The 18,205-nt window shown below is 57.1% G+C and overlaps 6 protein-coding genes and 1 non-coding gene across 7 annotated transcripts; 3 read left to right on the forward strand and 4 right to left on the reverse strand.

Moving 5' to 3' along the window:
- Positions 1-278: 278 nt before the first annotated feature.
- On the reverse strand, positions 279-3,332 carry CHGG_01059 (uncharacterized protein; the record flags this gene model as incomplete). Its single annotated transcript, XM_001220279.1, has 7 exons — positions 279-327; positions 417-907; positions 978-2,280; positions 2,346-2,565; positions 2,621-2,879; positions 2,938-3,063; positions 3,117-3,332. The coding sequence occupies 7 exons, from the start codon at positions 3,330-3,332 to the stop codon at positions 279-281; spliced, it is 2,664 nt and encodes an 887-aa protein (XP_001220280.1).
- Positions 3,333-8,337: 5,005 nt separating this feature from the next.
- On the forward strand, positions 8,338-8,613 carry CHGG_01060 (uncharacterized protein; the record flags this gene model as incomplete). The annotated part of the gene is made up of 2 exons (XM_001220280.1): positions 8,338-8,364; positions 8,419-8,613. The coding sequence occupies 2 exons, from the start codon at positions 8,338-8,340 to the stop codon at positions 8,611-8,613; spliced, it is 222 nt and encodes a 73-aa protein (XP_001220281.1).
- A 752-nt stretch (positions 8,614-9,365) lies between these two features.
- Positions 9,366-10,699, forward strand: CHGG_01061 (uncharacterized protein; the record flags this gene model as incomplete). Its single annotated transcript, XM_001220281.1, has 2 exons — positions 9,366-9,818; positions 10,166-10,699. 2 exons carry the CDS (start codon positions 9,366-9,368, stop codon positions 10,697-10,699), a joined length of 987 nt encoding a protein of 328 aa, XP_001220282.1.
- Positions 10,700-10,921: 222 nt separating this feature from the next.
- On the reverse strand, positions 10,922-11,883 carry CHGG_01062 (uncharacterized protein; the record flags this gene model as incomplete). Its single annotated transcript, XM_001220282.1, has 2 exons — positions 10,922-11,756; positions 11,819-11,883. The coding sequence occupies 2 exons, from the start codon at positions 11,881-11,883 to the stop codon at positions 10,922-10,924; spliced, it is 900 nt and encodes a 299-aa protein (XP_001220283.1).
- Positions 11,884-12,048: 165 nt separating this feature from the next.
- CHGG_11135 lies at positions 12,049-12,134 on the forward strand. Its single transcript has one exon. It is a non-coding gene; the product is annotated as a tRNA-Val (tRNA).
- Positions 12,135-13,143: 1,009 nt separating this feature from the next.
- Positions 13,144-14,682, reverse strand: CHGG_01063 (uncharacterized protein; the record flags this gene model as incomplete). Its single annotated transcript, XM_001220283.1, has 4 exons — positions 13,144-13,752; positions 13,898-13,949; positions 14,014-14,311; positions 14,400-14,682. 4 exons carry the CDS (start codon positions 14,680-14,682, stop codon positions 13,144-13,146), a joined length of 1,242 nt encoding a protein of 413 aa, XP_001220284.1.
- Positions 14,683-15,751: 1,069 nt separating this feature from the next.
- On the reverse strand, positions 15,752-17,834 carry CHGG_01064 (uncharacterized protein; the record flags this gene model as incomplete). Its single annotated transcript, XM_001220284.1, has 3 exons — positions 15,752-17,349; positions 17,441-17,446; positions 17,513-17,834. The coding sequence occupies 3 exons, from the start codon at positions 17,832-17,834 to the stop codon at positions 15,752-15,754; spliced, it is 1,926 nt and encodes a 641-aa protein (XP_001220285.1).
- Between the last annotated feature and the right edge of the window lie 371 nt (positions 17,835-18,205).

The raw sequence follows: 18,205 nt of genomic DNA on the forward strand, positions 1-18,205 counted from the left end.
GGAAAGGCAGCCAGCCGGCTACGAAAATACTCGAGGACTCGACTTCGTGGAATTGAACCCGCACCCTTTTCGGTGTTAAGCTAGCGGGATCGTGAGCCCACGCTTCCCCTGCGGAACTACTCTCTCAAGGGCCAATGGCTCGACGGCAGGAACAGGGAGCACGAATTTCAAATGAGAAGTTCTCATGGGAATTTGTGCAAGAGGCAGGTAGGTAGCCGCGGCAAGGAATATACACGGAAGATGCAACCATCTCATGGAACCGACCAGCCAACCAACCCTTAGAACAACCAGGTGAAGGATTCCTTGACCTCGAACGAAACATCGTACCTATAACGATAACCCAGGTTAGCCTAAGCCCTTTACCACGCATCATAAAAAACGATGTCAAATAGAGAAGAAGCAGGGGGGCAACATACTTGACATCCGCCGCCGAAGCCGCAACCAGGACCCTAAAGGTACCCTCCTCGGCAATCCAGCGCCCAATGGAGGTATCGAAGTACCCGACCGCATACTTATCGATGGGAATACGCAGATGCTTGGTCTCGCCCGCCTCGAGCTCGACCTTCTCGAACGCAGCCAGCTCCTTCTCGGGGCGGGGCAGGCGGCTCTTCTCGTCGCGCACGTACACCTGAACCGTCTCGAGCCCGCGGACGGCGCCGACGTTGCTGACACCCACCACCAGGTCGATCGTGCCGTCCTCGGTGAGCACGCGCGAGCTGAGCGACGGCCGTCCGTATTCGAAGGAGGTGTAGGAAAGGCCGTGCCCGAAGGGGAACAGCGGTGCCAGCCCGATCCGGTCGTAGTGCCGGTACCCCATGTACATGCCCTCGCCGTAGATGACGTCCAGGTTCTCGCCGGGCCAGTTGTTGTACGCGGGGGTGTCTTCGAGGCGGCGCGGGAAGGTGCACTGGGAGGTTTATGTTAGCATTTCATGACAGGCGTACTGGGTTGGAGATTGGTGGAGAGGGGGGGCTCACCGGAAGCTTGCCGCTGGGGTTCTTAAGGCCGAAGAGCACGTCGGCGAGGGCGTTTCCGGCCTCCTGGCCCTGGTACCACGCCTGGATGATGGCCGGGACGCGGTCCGCCCACGGCATGGTCACGGGCGAGCCGGACTGGTTGACGACGACAGTGTTGGGGTTTGCCTTGAGGACGGCCTCCACAAGGCGATCCTGGCTGCCGTCGGACGGGAGATCCATGTTCTTGCGGTCGTAGCCTTCCGACTCCCACTCGGCGTCCAGCCCCACCACCACCACGGCCACGTCGGCCGCCTTGGCGGCATCGACGGCCTCTTGGAGATAGTCGACCTGGTCCTCCGCCTTGAAACCGATACGGCAGCCACCGTACTTGTGCGTCATGTTGAACTGCTTCTGTTTCGCCAGAGGGCGCAGCTCATTAGTGATCTCGACGCGGAGCTCCACGGGCCTGCCGGCCTGCATCTCGACGTCGACCAGGTAGTCGATGGAACCGTCGAACATGGCCTCGCCTTCCTCGGTCCAGTTCCAGAGATCTAGCGCGAGCTTGCCGTTGATGTACAGCTTGCCGGGGCCGACAGACATGAACGAAATGGTGTGCTTGCCGGTGCTCGGCGGCGTCAGGTAGCTGGTCACGATGGCCGACCAGTGCGGCCCAATCTCGGAAAGGGGCGCCGAGTCCCAGAGGAAGAGGTCCGTGTTGGTCCGCCGTTGGACGATGGTCGGCTGCCCCTCGAACTTGTCGCCCTTGAACCACTCAATCGAGACACCCTGCTTCCCCGTCTTGTCAGAGCAGTAAGGAGAGGCAACCGGGAGCCACTTGTGGATATGGCATCCCTGGCTGAAGGTAACCGGCTGCTGGGCCACCTTGCGGATGCTGTCTAGGGGAAGGGTGTTGTAGTAGGGGTTAAGACTGGCGCTGCCACCGCCGCCAGCGATGGCCCTGTTAGCATTGGGTCCGATGACGGCAACCTTGGCGGTTGTGGGGTTGATGGGCAGGATGGATCCCTCATTCTTCAGGAGCGTGAGGCCCTGCACACCGAGTTCGTGGATGAGCTTCCTCGTCTCTTCCCGGTTGTCCTCCCTCTCGGCGGCTTCCGGGGTCAGATCGCTGCCCTTGGTCCGCTCGACCAGCGTGAGGACGTTCTCGGCTGCGCGATCGATATCAGCCTCCTCGATTCTTCCCTCCTTGAGGGCGTCTATGACCTTTTCGAAGCGCCACTTGTCAGAGTAGGGGAACTCAACGTCGCATCCGGCCTTGATCGATTCGACGGTTGAGTTTACGCCACCCCAATCCGACATGACGGTTCTGGTGGGGGCATGTCAGTTGATCCTCCTCGCTTATCACTAAGCTTGGCCAAGCGTGGCACTTACCCGTCGAATCCCCACTCGCCACGGAGAATATCCCGAAGAACGTGCGTGTTCATATCAGCGTGAAGGCCGTTCACGAGGTTGTACGAAGACATGACCGCCCATGGCTTGGCTTCGCGGATGGCGATCTCGAATGGGCGGAGGTACAGTTCACGAAGCGGCCTTTCGGCAATGATCGAGTTGATTGTCAATCGGTGCGTCTCCTGCTCATTACCGACAAAGTCTATGTTGATGGTCAGCACAAATCTCTCCAGATTCCGTCAAGGGCTGAAACTAACGCTTGATGGTGGCAGCAATGCCCTTCTCTTGGAGACCCTTGATGTACTGGGCAGACAGCTTGCCGCAGAGGAGAGGGTCTTCGGAGAAAGACTCAAAGTTCCGCCCGCCCAGCGGGTGTCTGTGCAAGCAAACCGTGGGGGCAAGGAGAACATCGGCCGACCGAGCTCTAACCTCATCCGCAAGGTGCTGGCCAACTTGGTAAAGGATGTCCTTGTTCCATGTTGCCGCCAACGAAATACCACAAGGGAAAAGCGCCGCCTAGATCTAACGGTCAGCACCGTATTCAGCCGATGGGAACATTACGCCAGAAGCTCACCTTCGTGCCCCCGACGAAGATGCCGCCACGAGCACCGTTCGGCCCGTCGCTTGTCTTAACTGCCGGGATGTTCTTGGACGGAATCGCCTTCGTTCTCCAGAAGTCTGCGGCGGCCAATAGGGACACCTGCTCGACGTTAAACCACCATCGTTTCAAAATGGGGTTTCAGTACTGCAAACCTTTTCCTCCAGGGCCAAGGAGGCCAGCTTGGTTTTCGCTAGCGTTCTCGCATTTTTCGGCGGGCCGCTCCGCTGGATAGGGCTTTCCGGCGGCGAAAACTCGGTATCCGGGGTGGTGTTGACGGTGGTGTTGGTGTCAATGCTGCCGGCCGGCGACGCATTGAGGTCGATATCTTGCCCAAGATCGACCCTGTCAGTTGGGGCGAGTGCTGCCATTGTGACTTCTACTCCGGTTTCTTTACGAAATCGTAATGGACGGAGAACAGATGAACTCCTCTGTCGATTCTGAGCAGGCTCCGGCGAATGAATGTGGCGTGGGAAAGGGGAACACACAGCACAGCTGTTCTGGTACGCCTCACTTCAGGACTAAACGCCAGGAGATAAGCAGACGAGGGATGGTTTATAAGTCAATGGCAGCTAGGAAAAGCTTCCCGAACATTAACCGTGGAATATGGAAACGGCCCCACGAAGGATCCCCCGGGATGAACGGAGCCAGGTACTGGAGGGATGCGAACGCGGGCTCCGTGGGATGAGGGGGGACAAACAAACGATGAAACTGGTGGGAGACGGAGCATACAAAGGGTACCTGTCATCCAAGTCCCCTCACCAAGCCACAGCATCTGGCGCTATGGAGCAGCCTAGACAGGGGATGCCGAAAGTTGCCGCACCATGGGAGGGTGGGACTGGAAAGGGATCTGGCATCAGTTCTCCCTGCGAGTGATCGTTACCGTCGCATCACTTGACGGATTTCCTTTTGATTATTGCCCTCGGGTGGAAATAGCCACATCGGTAGGAACGGACCGTGTGAGCGGTAGTATTGTTTGGCAGCCAGCCGGGGCCAGGTACGGATAGTCCACACGATTATTGCATAAACGCAAGCTCCGGCACCCGAGCAAGGGCCTTCCTGTGAGCGTCAAGTCGGGTGGGGTGGCAAGGTGGGAACGAACGTGGGTTCGGCCGACAGACAAGCTGGGGTATCTTCCCGGACCCTGATGCCAAGCAAGGTGTCAGTTTCTGGGGAATCCATTCTGATAGCGCATCTTTCGTGGCCAAGTCGGCCATTGCCCCTCACAAGAAAAAGGTTTCTTCTCAACGATCCCTACCACGGCGAGGACGAAAGACGGAAAGATATCAGACCGACCGAGCTTCGTGAGGAAACCGAAGCAAGTGAGGGCCCTTGGGCAGCAACGGCAAGGTGCAGCGGCACACAGCGAGTCTTTGGTCGAACGGGTTTCTGGGCTCTGCAGATCAGTCAAACCGGAACGCGGCGATGACGATGTTCCCTGTCCAGAAACGGTGCCTCCGTCAGGACTGGTCTCTCAGCACGGCGGCTAACCAAAAACATATCTAGCCTTGTCCCTTGACCCCTGTCGGCAAGGTGTGACGACGAGCTTGGCACAGGACAGGGCCTTCAGCGGGAGTCTGAATCCTTCATAAACTGTCTGGCCAGCCGATCGCTGGGCCTTCTCATTGCCGTTGTCGTTTCATGTACTTCGTACTCGCAGGCGTCTTCTTCGGCGGGACGAGGAACCTGTACTTCTTTCCAGGTCGCGGCCATCCTCAAAACCGACTTTTCTCCAGTTCGGGATTCGTTGCACATCCACCGGCAGCGGCGGACCCCCTCTCATAGTTCGCTCCTCATCGCCTCAACGGTTGAGCATTTCGGCCACGGTTAGCGAAACGCTGGAATCCACTCTGGACTGCTGATCAGCACGGGAGGAGAGTCGGCAGAATGGCTCTGGTGTTGAGCCTCAGAGCCGAGAGATGGCGAAACATGGCAAAGGCCGAATCATGAATCGAGGTTTTGCAAAAAATGGGTATTCGTGGGGAGCCCTGAACAGATTCGGCGCGACCATTTCCTGGGCCGGGACGGCGGGCCGGCTTCCTAGACAAGGCGCCGCCGGCAATGCGGATTGGTTGCCCGACGAGAGTACGTACCTTTGAACATCCCTCCCACTGGGTATGATTCGCGACGACCTTGCCGCGCTTTCATATATTGGCGGTCTGATATGGGCGTGTGGGCGAGAGACGACAGGTGATATGCATCGGCCGCACGCATCTTTGCGCCATGCATAGCAATAGTGTGTCAGGTGCCGTGGACAAAGTCCGTTGTATATCCATACCGTACCGTTGATCGTCGGTCCTGCGCTGTCCCCTCTGGCGGGGCTCACACAGCCCAAACCATGCGACTGACAAGGCGGGCAACGAGCTCGACCGGGAAAGCGAACGGCTGAGTCGTGAGCTGGTGTGTTCCGAGCTGCAATGCCCCATCCCGCTGCGTTCAAAGGCGAGCCAATGCAACCCAATTCAGGAGGATCCCGGGAAAGGCTTGGGTAGGGCCGACATCAGGGCTTGGAGTCTCCATCTCAGCTCTTCTAAGCGCGAATCCCGGTGCGGCGGGTATTGCGGCAGCGCGGAGAAGCCGCATTGTTATGGAGATCCGTCGAAGAACCAACAACACGCCAACTCATCAGAGAAGCGAGACTCACAAGAAACTAACGGCACGCAACACCGAACCCGTGGTCCTGGTCGGGAAATCGGGGCTGCAGACTCTCCCGACAATCCAGCGCGGGTATTTCGTACAGATAACTTAACGGTACGAGGTAGGTAGTGTTCGGCGCCGGGAACTTCGTCAATGGCACCCTTCCTCCCATGTCGAGCAAATCGGAGAAATATCTGGCGCGAGCTCCCCCATCTGTGCGTTTTCGCGGGTGCCATCTTGTCGAAACATGTCCGAAAATTGGGAAATTGTGGGGAGCTTGCCAAATGCAGGCACTCGGGAAGAAACGCATGGATGGATGGCCCCACACAACCACGTTTCGGCTGTGGCTTGCTTTCCTTCCGATTCACGTGCTTCCGTGTCGCTTCTGCCTTCAACTTCACCTTCCTTCCACAATGGACTCGGTAATTGTGTCCAAGGCACCATTGGGGTTTGGAAGCAATTGTAACTCGCGCTATTACAACCTGGGTTTTTCTTGTTGCCAAATCTCGTTAGATAAGATTACCACTGAATTAGAAAGGTTCGACCTTGGGCACATAACACACCGTCGACACTTACGACCCCCAGCCAAACTCGAATTAGACAGGGCGACGGAGTATTTTCCTTTTTTCACCAAATACCTCGGGTGATCAGACCACGAGCTCGTTGCGGGTTCATGCAAACTCATGCAGAATTCAACACGCTGCCTAGGTACATGTAGCTTATGTACCCTTCCCGTTTCTGTCGTGGATAGACTCTGTACCGTGCGTGTAGTTACTGCTTCAGGCTTGATACAGTTGCATCCCGGGAACGCCCTGCATCCCGCCTATCTCCAAGGGTGGTGCCCTTCCTTCCCACTCTGCCCCCAACCCGCAGCAGCAATGCTGGATGATGCAACATTGAAGAGAGCCTCACCCAGCCAAACACTCCCTTCCCCAGTCACATGGACCCGGCGACACACCCAATGGAGCGACACCTCCCGCCCTAAGGCAAGGCCGATCTCGTAGGCGAGCCCGGCCTGGAGCCGTGACGGCGTCTACTCTCCACCCTCCGTCGATCCATGAACTGCTGTCTTCTTCCTGCACCGTTTTTTTATTTTTATTTTTTTCATTTTTAACAAACTGACTGTTCCACATTGACGGGACGCCTTCCCGCCCTAGTTAGAAGGTGGGGGTCTTGTCAGACATCGCCAGGGCTTCGTCGACTCTCGCGTCTCCGCGCTTAACGAGCCGCCGCTTAGGATACGCTTCCTTAAACCTGCTTAACGTCCCTAACATCCGAGGCTGAAGCATCCCGGGCCGCTGCGAGGACAACCCCCTCCGGGTCTCAACGGGCCGGCCACCGAGCCACCCGTTGGATGTTTACCCGGGACAGACTGCAAACTGGCTCTCCGAAGCAACATGGTTTCTAGTCAAACCAGGCTAGCTTTCAGCCCCGGCGTGATTGCATCGCAGACGACAAAGGCATGCCTTGCTGATTAGCGGGTTGTTAGTAGTGAGTTACACGGGAAAGTTGAACGAAAAGGCCAAACTCAAAACGTCAACCAATCCTCCGCTGTAAGAACGAAATGAAACTTATCTAGAAAGAAAGCTTAAAAGAAGTGCTGGAAAAAGCCTTGGCTGTAAGGAGTATAGCTAGTTCTGCTCGATTGAACCTTGGTCGACTTATGTTCTCTCGCTCTCGCATAGATTTAGTTTCATTCCATTAATATTCCTTTCTCTATTTGTTTTATTCCTTTAACTTTTATTTTTCCAATTGTCATTCTACTCAACCCAATCTCCTTTTACTCGAGTGCTAAACTACTTGAAGTCCGGCTTTCTTTTAGCTACAGGGCGCCATCGTTTACTTCTCCATCTTCCACCTGCTCTCGAGCAACCGATCGCCACGGCCGGAAGTCCAGAGTGTTTTTACCCACACCATCATCTCGAGTATCGGAAAGGCGTGCCGGGGGCACCCTCCTTCATTCCCAACTCAGCCACTCCTAGCCAACGAACTCAAGTGCCGACGCTTGGGATACCGGCCATTCGCTTACACCCCCCAGCTTGATTGCCTGCATCGAGAGGACCTTCGCCAATTTAGGCTCTGCAACCTTGCCACCGGGGGAGACGTGCAGGCGCACTCCTTACTTGCATGACATGCAATATCTCGGATAGTCAGTTGCGACGTGGCGGCTCACGTCCCCGGTAGGGCATCGAGTGATCAGCGAAACGGCATGCTATTAACATCTGCTTGTCAAATCCCTTCCGAGATCCCGCCTTGACGAGTTGATCTAATCTGATCGGACATCGAGAAACCAGGTTATTTAGCTAGATGAAGCTCGTTACACATAAACGTACTATTTACGGGGTAGAACAAAAGGGACGGGATAGGGAATATGACTTAAGGACGAGGTGGGGTCGACGAGTGGCAGCGCTGTTCCTTCACAAGCTTAGATGACGGATGTATGACCAAGACAACCCAGGAGTTCCCGCCCAGCCCTATCCTATGCTGCTGTCATTCGATATGCCAGAAAAAGGACATACCAGCTTTTTGGGCGAGCATCCTCTCGCCTCCCAACGGCAGTGTCAAAGGCTACAGGTGCGCCTGTGGCCTGCCACGTATCTACTGTTGGTGGGGTACAAGCGGGCACCAAACATGCCTCTTTTCCAAACGTAGCTAAGTGAAGGCTGATCATGGGTAAACCAGTGCCGGTGGTCAAGTCGAAAAGTTTTCAGATGACTGGTATTTCCGGACGCTAACTAGATGGGATTTGCTTTAGCAGAGGGCGAAGTATGTTGCTATTTGGCCACAAGATAGCCTCTAGATGAAAATGACAAGTAACAGATATCGAGTCTCATGGCGAACTACTCTCAGGACTACCTAGGTAGTTACCGGTCTATGCCCGGGCTCCCTGAACTGCAGCCGGCTCTTCAAGATCCACCCTTATCGGACTGGACGTGGCTCTCACGTGAGGCATTCCAGGTTCCCATCCACGGCTTGATTTCAAGGTTGATTGACAGAGATGTGAATATCAAGTAGCTTGCGAGATACTTAAACGAACTGGGAGCGTCGGAGGTTGACTGTCCTTAAACAACTCGAAGCCCTACAAGTCTTGCCTCGTTTAGCAAGTAGAGGCAAGACTTGTAGGAACGACTGATCTCCCGAAGTATACCGCCACCTCACTGAGGTCTATATTTACCTTGGAGATCCGAAGGAACCATGGCTGAGGTACTGACTACATTTGGTTCTTGAAAATAAAAGAAATAAAATATCATAAAATAAATCGCCCGAATTACGATGTGCGAGGATCGCAAAACTTGAGGAGATTCGGGGGGGAGTGGTGAATGGTTGTCCCTCGGGACCCGGTCCTGTTTCTTCTCATACCCACAGGCCACAAGTTAGGCATGCAAGTATGGAAGTTGGATAGCTGCTATTTTACTTATTTCGAAACATGTCGTCGAGGAAGGAAAGAGTAGCCAGCTAAAGTCAAGGCAGTCGGCGGAGGTGCTCCCAAAGAAACCAGGGTCGGTTCCGGCCCCACTTACAACACCCATTGACCAACCACAACAGCGCTAACATTTTCGACTTCCGAACCACAACCATTTTCGAGTTCGATTTCAAAGTCCAAACCCGCAAGTCGTCACCCGACCTCGCGACGGACAGACGGACGGACGGGCTGACAACGACCCCTCGCGCAGTGCTCCCTCGAGGGGAATTTTACACGAACACCGTCTTCACAACCAACGCACACAAACACACCCAAAAGGGCAGGCAGCAAAACCCAACCGACCATGAACCGACAAGCCTTCCGAACCGCCCTCGGGCGCACCACGCCCTCCACCACCGCCCGCGCCCTCTCCCTCCCCGTCAGCGCCACCACCCCAACCACCTTCGCCTCCTTCTTCTCGACCACCGGCCCCCGGCCCGCCGACAACGACAACAACAACAACAACAACAACTCCAGCAGCAGTAGCAACCCCACCATCAAACCCCGCCAAACCGCCGCCGTCTCCCGCCTCAGCCAACTCAACAACAGCAGCGGCAGCAACAACAACAGCAACAGCAACGGCGGCCGCCAAGTCCTCAGCTCCATCCCCGGCATCCCCTCCTCCCCACCCCCCTTCCGCAACAACACTAACGGCGGCAACGGCGCCGGCCGCCGCGGCGTAGACGCCCGCTCGCTGCGCGTGTCGCCCGACGGCGGCCCGTCGTCGTCGTCGGGGTCGGGGCCGCGCGTGCTGAACGTGCGCAGTCTGCGGGGCGGCATCCGTGGGCGTACGCCGTTTGGTCGCGGGGGTGGTATCGGGGGTAGGTTTGCGCCTGGGGCGAGTGGCCCGAGTGCGTTTGGGCGGTCGCGGGTGGGGTTTGGTGCTGGGGCTGGTGCGGGGGGTGAGGGTGGTCCGCGTAGTGGGGGGTTTAGGGCTGGGTCGGGGAGGTTTGGTGGTGGTGGTGGTGCGGGGGGGAGAATGGGTGGGGGGAACCGGAGGAAGGGTCGTGGTGGTGGTGGTGGTGGGAGGGGCCGCCGTGATGGTGGGAGAGGGGCAGGGGAGACAAGGCGGGTGCTGCTAAGGGGGGCAAGCTGATTTGGCAGCCCGAGGAGCAGGCCGTGATCGACCGGCTGGAGAAGGGCGAGGTGGTGCCGTTCGACCCGCAGCTGACCATGAACTCGCTGACCGGGTACGGCGCGGCGGTGGCGACGGACGCGTCGGTCGGCCAGGTCGAGACGGTGCTGCGGACGATGCGGCTCATGACGGGCGGTATGGCGTTCAACTCGGAGTCGGGCGTGACCGCCGATGTCAAGGAGGTCATGAAGCGGTACCGGGCCAAGAAGCCCATCTTTGTGCACAGCAAGGGGGAGAAGGCGTGGATTGAGAGCGCCCAGCCCCGTCTCAAGCTGGTCGGGCCCGACGCCGGCACCAAGAAGGCGATTATCGAGCCGGCGGTTCTCGGCAAGTACGAGGCCGCTGGCTTTGCCGAGGTCGGTGACACCGCGGGCACCATGGCCAATTACCACTCGCGGACGTTCACCTACATGGGGGCGGACTCGCAGAAGTTCATGGACAAGGTGCTGTCGCTGTTACCGGCGCAGCAGGGTGGTAAGCCCGCTTCTCAGGCGAAACCTTGATGATGGAGGAAAGGGGGGAATAAAAGGAGCAAGCCCGTGGGCCAGGGCTTTTTGTCCCCATATGTAACAATACCGCCTCCTCGGCCGCATGTTTTTGGTAGTCTATTTGTACACGGAGATCTATCCGCATAGAAACACACATGCTATTCTCCATCTATCACGCACGCCGGGAGTTTATCCCCTGTTTAGACTATCAATTGCAGGTTGCCCGCCCACCCTCTCTCAGCTCGCCCGCGCCATGATAGCCCCGACAGCCTCCTTCTCCTTGGCCAGAATGGCCTTCATCCGCTCATCCTGCAGCTTCTGCAGCTTATCCTTGAGCTTATGGGCATCATCACTCAGGACGACGCCCTCCCCGCGCCACTTCTTATGCAGCTCGGCCCGGCGATGGGCCTCGTCGCGCACGCGCACCCGCCACGCCTGGCACACCTCCTTGGCGCGGCGGGCCAGTGCGTCGGCGCGCTCGGGCTCCACCGTCATGGTCAGCTCCAGCGGGTTCTCGGCGCTGCGCTGCGGCTGCTGGTTAAACTCGTCCGACCGCTGCACCGCGCTGACGATGGCCTTCACGGACCCTTCCTCAAAGGCGAGGATCGACCACCGCCGTCCGCCGAGCGGGGCGACGGTCGCGAGTTCGCGCAGGGGGAAGGTCTGCGGGTTCTTCTTGTCCGTCTGCACGGGGATCGCCCCGATCACTTCCGCGTTGAAGCGCCCGCCGCTGCGCAGCTTCTTGAGGTCCTCGCTGAAGTGCTTTTCCGCCCGGTCGAAGGCCGTTTGGAGGTCGGCGAAGTCGAAGGGATTGGGGCCTTCCGCGTCGGCCCCCGCCGACCCCGCTGAGGGGGTGGTTTGGCCGGTGCTATCGCTGTCGTCGCTGTAGTTGCTGTTGTTGTTTTTCTTGTTGCTGTTTTTCTTCTTCTGGCATGGCGCCGTGTGGGAGAACGGCCGGGCTAGCGGTTGGCTCCATAGTGTGTTGCTGGCGACGGCAATGGAGTAGGAGGTGGGCGTGGGCTGGTTCAACAATGGTGTCCGATTTGGGATTAAGGACGAAGCAGCCCTGCGACTGTGCCGCTAGATTAGCCGGTATTCTACGCGATTGATAAGCCATTGGGCTATGATACGAACCTCAGCGGCGCGCCGCTGGCCGCGTTGCTGCGGAGTATGTTGTTGGCAGTACGCAGGCGTCTCATGGTCTTTTCACGGTTTACTTAAATGTTTCCTGCGCGCTGTGGTGTTTGAAGTGTTTTAAGTCGGTTGCAGGGACCTGGGTTGACAACGAGCCAATCAACCGGGTCAGGATCTGTGGCTGTAGCCCAAAAGCTCCTATGTTTCCATACACCAAACATCTCTAAAAAGGCTGCGTGGCCCAGTGGTTAAGGCATCTGCTTTACAAGGCTATTTGTATCGCAGAGGATCGCAGGTTCGAGCCCTGCCGCGGTCAAACTTTTGCCTCCGTGATCATCTGAGGACGGGGTTGCTTTTTGTTACAATGCCCGGAGCCTGTAACCGTCGATTTTTGAAAGAAGACAAACAATCGGTATATTAACTATCATGTTTGAGGGGGATGTTACTGATTGGAGCGATCTGAGAAGCCTGGTGTGGAGGTTGGACATGAGAGGCGCTGGACCGAGTAACAAACCATCCACTTGTTTCTTTTGATAACAATGAAAGCGAGTCCACATGGAGAGAGTCGAGGCTCACACCTTGTACCCGCCCGCGACGCCCGAGTATAACCATCTGAAACAAAGCACCCCTGCGTCGATTGTCGCTAGATAGGTAGGTAAAACACATGTCGAGACGCCGACTGACAGCAAAAACAAAGCTCCGGGTTCAAACTCTCCCCCAGCCTTTGCCGAGTCCTTGCCGTGATAGCCAGGCTGTACAGCAAAGAATACCACAGCACACCTTGTCTCCCCCCTTCTCTTCATAGCTAATCAAATCCGAATCCGGTCCATTTTACTCCAGTCCCACATTAGAAGACCCACACACACTCTCGCGTATCCCCTCCCCCCAATCGACCCTGCGCTCCCCTTTGTTGCACCGCGTCCTCCTCGTAGGTCACTTTGTCAGGGGCCGCGTTCCCGCCCTTTTATTCTTGCCGGACACGATGGCCAGTCCAGAAAAAGGCCCCCATGACATGTAGCCCGGGGGAGTCTTGACGCCCAATGCACCAGGGCAGGTGAGTCCGACAACTCATCATCAGTCCCTCCTCCCCCTGACTCGGTTTCTCCCTCAGCACCGACACTCCCCTCCCCACAGTCGTCCCCATACTCTTCAGTATCTTTTCCTCCCCTCTCCCCTCCCCATCTTCAGCTTAGTTGGTGTATGGGCCACTTATGAAACTATGGCAGCGCCTAGTTGACTTGATCCTCACAGAGCAGACACTTGACAGGCTCCGTCCAAACCTTCTCCCCGCCCATCACACCTTCCCAGCAAATCCCGGAACTCAATCATTGGCAGAGCCCCATGTCGGCGGTCTTCAGCGAGGCCTCGAAATAAAACCCTCCCCACGGCCAGCGAGCCTGTCGCCCATTGGCCTCCCGCAGCCCCCTTCTTTCGTGGTCTGCCCGAGCTTGCGCCCTGCCCGCTGACTTGCTGGCGCTGGCCGGCTTGCTCGGCGTATCTGTGTTGGTGGTATTCTCGCTCGCCGCGCGCTGCCGGCGGTCGGCGGACCGCAGGGGGAGCGAATCCTCAGGTGCTGCCTGGGCGTCCTCGTCATCGACTGCCTGCCTGACCTCAACGTTATCTTTCGTGCCGACATGCACCGCGTCGGATGCCGCAGCCTCGGACTTGACGTCGATCGACTGCTCCGCGGAGCCCTCGGCGCCGGTTTCTGAGGGGCTTAACGGCCGTTTGCCCTCGTCGCCGTTCTCCTCCTTTTTCGTGGCTACGGGAAGTACGTGTGGCTTGTCGGTGCCCAATCGTGCGTATACCGATTTGAGCGCATCGTCAAGGATGCACTGTTCGTGCATCCACTTCTTGCATGCTTCCGTTGTGCACCCTATCAGCATCTTATCGGGGTTCCCGGGGGTGTTGCAGCTGCACACAAGCTCGACCGTCTAGAGAGGGCAAAGGTTAGCGCAAACGCCCAATTGCGAATCAGGTGGAGGCAAGTGATTGCATACAGAAAGCTCGTATGTCCTAACATCGAACGCCTGCCTCCAGTACAGGGCATTCTGTATCTCCTCGTCGTTTTCTTCGTACCACTGTTTCACTTGCGCCTGCGAGGTGACGCTCACGACGTTGATGATATCCACTGCGTTGACGTCAGTATTTCTGGGATCACCCCGTGGGTATGCGCCACAATTATCAATGCTTACTATGATTCGAGGCAAATCAACTCGTTCATGCCATGGTATTGCTGGCGGGCTTTGGACTGTTTTCCTCCCATCATGGGTTCCTTGCGGGAGCTCGTCGGGCCAGTACATCCAGTAGACTCGGGCCATACAACGTGGTGTTCGTCGCTCGCGCGGATTTCCAAGATGCGTGCAACCCAGTCGTCGTCCGACTTCTTCCTGGGTTGCATGGGTTCGTTGTTATTGACAGCTTTCTGGCGCTCGATGCTGAAGTCGTTCGCGACGTAGATGAAGCCTTCGCTGAAGTACTTGATCCCATTCACTGCGGGTCAAGCAAGTCTTGCTGTTAGCCCAACGTGGTCCGAGGTCGGCGCGTAGCGGAAACAGAAACGATAGAAGCATAGACTTACGGACGAAGCTGTTGTATCTCGTCATGTCTGTCCACCTCTTAGAGGGGTCGACTTGGTAATAGAGATCCATGGACTCGTGCGTCTTGAACTTGCCACAAGGCGCAAAGGGCGACAGCTGTATATTGATTCTCTGGGCTGTATCCTCCTCGTCGCCATTCTCGGTGCGCCGGCGCTTCTTTTTCTTCTGCTCCTTGTCCTTAGGATCGACAATCTTGATGGTGAATGGGCATTCTGCCCGGTTGTCTTCGGGCTCGGCTCTCGGCCTCTTACGCGCGGACGCCATGGTCGCCGGGTGTTGCGATGTTTTGCGCCGGGATGGATTGGGGCTGAATCGGGGTTGCGACGACTTTCCGTCTCGATTGCGGGTGCCAAATACGGAGGATCGGCGCGTACCGTCAGCCGCGATAGAAAAACAGACGCGTGGGTGAGGCGGTAGAAGGGTGGTGGTTGTGGCGATGGGTCGAGGGATGGGTTCGGCTCGCGAGGGAGCTTCCGGGGGTGCGTGCTCCGGGAGGAGCGTGGGGAGCAAGCTGGGCAGTGCGGTCACCTCGGTGGCTGGGAAAAACCACCGACGGGGGACGGGGGGGGAGAGTCGGACTAGAGGGATGGGTGTGCCACGGGTCCTCTCTATCATCAAAAAGGTGATGGTAACCTTCACACGACTTCCCCAAGGCCGTTGCTTTGCAGGCGAGCGATGCTCCTGCGTCAATGGACAATGGCAGTTGCAGTTGCAGTTGGCAGTCAGTCGGCACGTCTCGTCGCAACAAAGATGACAGCAAAATTTACGGAATTCCGCGTCCGCCAACCAGGGTAGGGGAAATGGACCCAGCCACGTGATTTTGGGAGGGGGAGGAACCTGGGAAAATGGGGGGAAATGATGTGGCTGGAGAAGCTCGGCTGAACACGGCGCTACCAAAAGTCCCATGCCAAAGGAAGCAGAAGGAAGGAATGACCTGGGGAACCAAGTGCCGAGGGGGGTCGTCAACGTCATGACATTTCTGGAAGAGCCATCCTGACTAAGGTAGGTAGGTAAGTTTGCCATGGAAACGTAAACCGATTGCTGCAATAGCTACTTCGTAAATATAACCCGATTGAATGAGGTAAACCCACCCGATAGGCTTGTAAAGGAATCGGAATCGGCGATGAACCAGACGGACGGCAACCCGGGGCCTCGATAAACATCATGGTTCCATTTGTTCGTGTTATATCCCTTCCTCTTCTTCAGCACATTGCATTAGGGTAAACGCGGCAAATACCCCAGTTGCGCTTCCAAAAAGCAATCCAAACATCGAGACAACGAACGCCGTCGCTATGCATCAAATGTGAAAACAAACCCAGCAGCTCAGCACCCATCACCGATCCGTCTCCTCATCATAAACGTCCAAAATAGCCCGACTCTCCTCATCACTCTCCCTCTCGGGGCTCCGCGTCACCTTAAAGCCCTCGATAACCTCGGCCAGCTTCTCCCCCTCGCTGCGGCCCCGCTCGACATTGATACACCAGATCAGCGGAGCGGGTAGGCCGACGATGGCAGCCAGGAACCAGAAAGCGGGGCGAATCTCGCCTGAGGCGTCGATGATGGCGCCGACGATAGCCGGGCCGAAAACGCTGGACCCCTTGTCAGTGATGGCGTACAGAGCGTAGAAGGCCGCCTCAGATCCGGGCGGGATCAGCTCGCCGTAGAGCGAACGGCAGTAGCCACTCAGGCCGCCCAAGACGAAACCGTAGACGGCGGCCAGCGGGTACATCTCCCACGGCTGCTGAAGGCCAAAAACACCCCAGTTCTTGACGAAAGGCAGGTAGCCGAGCAGGCCATAGAGCGGGATGATTTCGAAGAGTGCAATACAGGCAAGGATGGTCTGGTGGGCCTGCAGGTGAAGGCGGCGCGAGATGTAGGACCACGAAAAAGCGCCCGTGATACCGGCCGCGGTGGAAATGACGTTGATCATGCCGAGTGCCCATGGTTCCATGTGTAGCTGGGTCTTGGCGAAGAGGATGGCGGTCGAGGACGTGGTGGCGATGGCGTCCGAAAGGAGGAACCAGCCGCCGAGGAAGAGCATGATGTCGACGAGACGGCGGGCAAGCTGCACGGTGCGGAAGAGGGACTTCCAGGCGTAGAAAGTGTAAGCGATAAAAGCGCGGATGCCGGTATGGCGCGACGATGCGGGCAACGGGGGCCCTGGTCGGGGACGGAGCCACATGGCGGCTGGGACGGTGAAGATGGCCCACCAGGCTCCGATGACAAAGAGGACGACGCGCTGGGACCATGTCGTGTTCTTCATTTGAATGAGGATGAAGATGGCAACGCACTGCAGGAACAGGCCGGCGATGTAGCCAATCCCAATGCCCTTGGCAGAGACCTGCGTCGACAAGTTGAGTTCGTGCGAAGTCAACTCCTCGCGTGTCTGCACCCGGGAGAGAGCGTTTCCGTCTTCCAAAGAGCCCCGCGGCAGCAAAGCGGCCGTCGAGTCGGCCATTGCTGTCTCTCCATCCAGATCTTCATGATCCTGAGCGTCCTGGCCATTCGGAACAATGTTGGCTTCCTTGTCAATAATCTCGGGGTGATGCCTAACGAGAAGTGGCAGGAACGAGTTCAGAAGCACAAAGGATGCGCCGAAGGAGGTGTTCGAGACGATGGCGAGCAGCGCGCCGAAAATATAGAGGTTCTTGGACACGAAGATATAAAGCATCACAGCGATGCTCCCAATCCATCCAAATGCGAGCAGCAGCTTCTTGCGGTAGTTGCCGTGGTCGGCGGCGCAGCTGATGCTGACAACGAGGAGCGCCTGAATCAGTACGCTTATGCTGAACGTGTACATAGCAAAGCTCGCCGTGTTGATCTCCATGCCGAGCACATAGACGATGCACTGTCCGCCGTTGTCGCCATTCTTATCCGAGCTAGAGCCGCAGGGGGTTTTCCGGTCAGAAAGAAGGACCCCATTTTCCCTAGCTAGACTCTCGAGTAATATCGGGATGAAAGAACCTATTCGCGGTCAGCTTCTAGGCTCGGGAAACGGTGAGCAAGGCGATCAGCAACATACCGATTCCTACACCAACATGTTAGCTTTTGATATGAACTGCTCGCCGTTCGCATGTTAAACCAGAAAACTGACCACAAATGACATAAACCTCGGCGGCAAATGCATATGCATACCAACCAGCGAGCTCCTTGGGACTGGTGGGGCGGGTATCGTCGCCCGGATAACGCGGTGGCAGCGCGCCAAAGCTGCTACTGCCACTGCCACTATTGCTCCTGCTGCGGCCGGGACTCATGATGCCAAAGTTTTCCAGCGAGCCGGTACTGGATCGCTCGTCGTCGGCTTCAAATGAGGATGAGTACGACAGGAAGGAGTGTTTTGATAGTTGCGAGAACCGAGAGAAGAGGCGCGGAGCGAGTGGCGGGCGCCCAGCCTCAGGGTCGTTCCGGGGCACCATAGCGCTAGGAAGCTAGCCGTGACCCTGTCTGCCGGCAGGCAGCACCTACCACCGCCTAATCCAGCACAGCCAAACAGATGAGCCGAGTGCTGCACGACGTCACCGCCTCGAACACGATCAGGCCAAAGCTTTCCCACCCCTGAAAGCAGGAACTCGAGACGAAATCCCAATGTAGGTATCAAGTAGAGTCCGCCTCTTCACTCGCTCGCAGTATTTTCGATCCTTGGATAACTAGGAGGTTCGAGTTTCGACGATTGCCGAATTCCACCGAAGATCTTTACAAGCCGAGTACAAATAGGGCCAACACAGGTATTTGACAGCGTATCCAGGTCCGGGGGGGTATTATCGCCGTTGCGAAGACAAGTTGACGC

Source organism: Chaetomium globosum, genomic scaffold (assembly GCF_000143365.1).
Source record: "Chaetomium globosum CBS 148.51 scaffold_1 genomic scaffold, whole genome shotgun sequence".
NCBI classification, from domain to species: Eukaryota; Fungi; Ascomycota; class Sordariomycetes; order Sordariales; family Chaetomiaceae; genus Chaetomium; species Chaetomium globosum.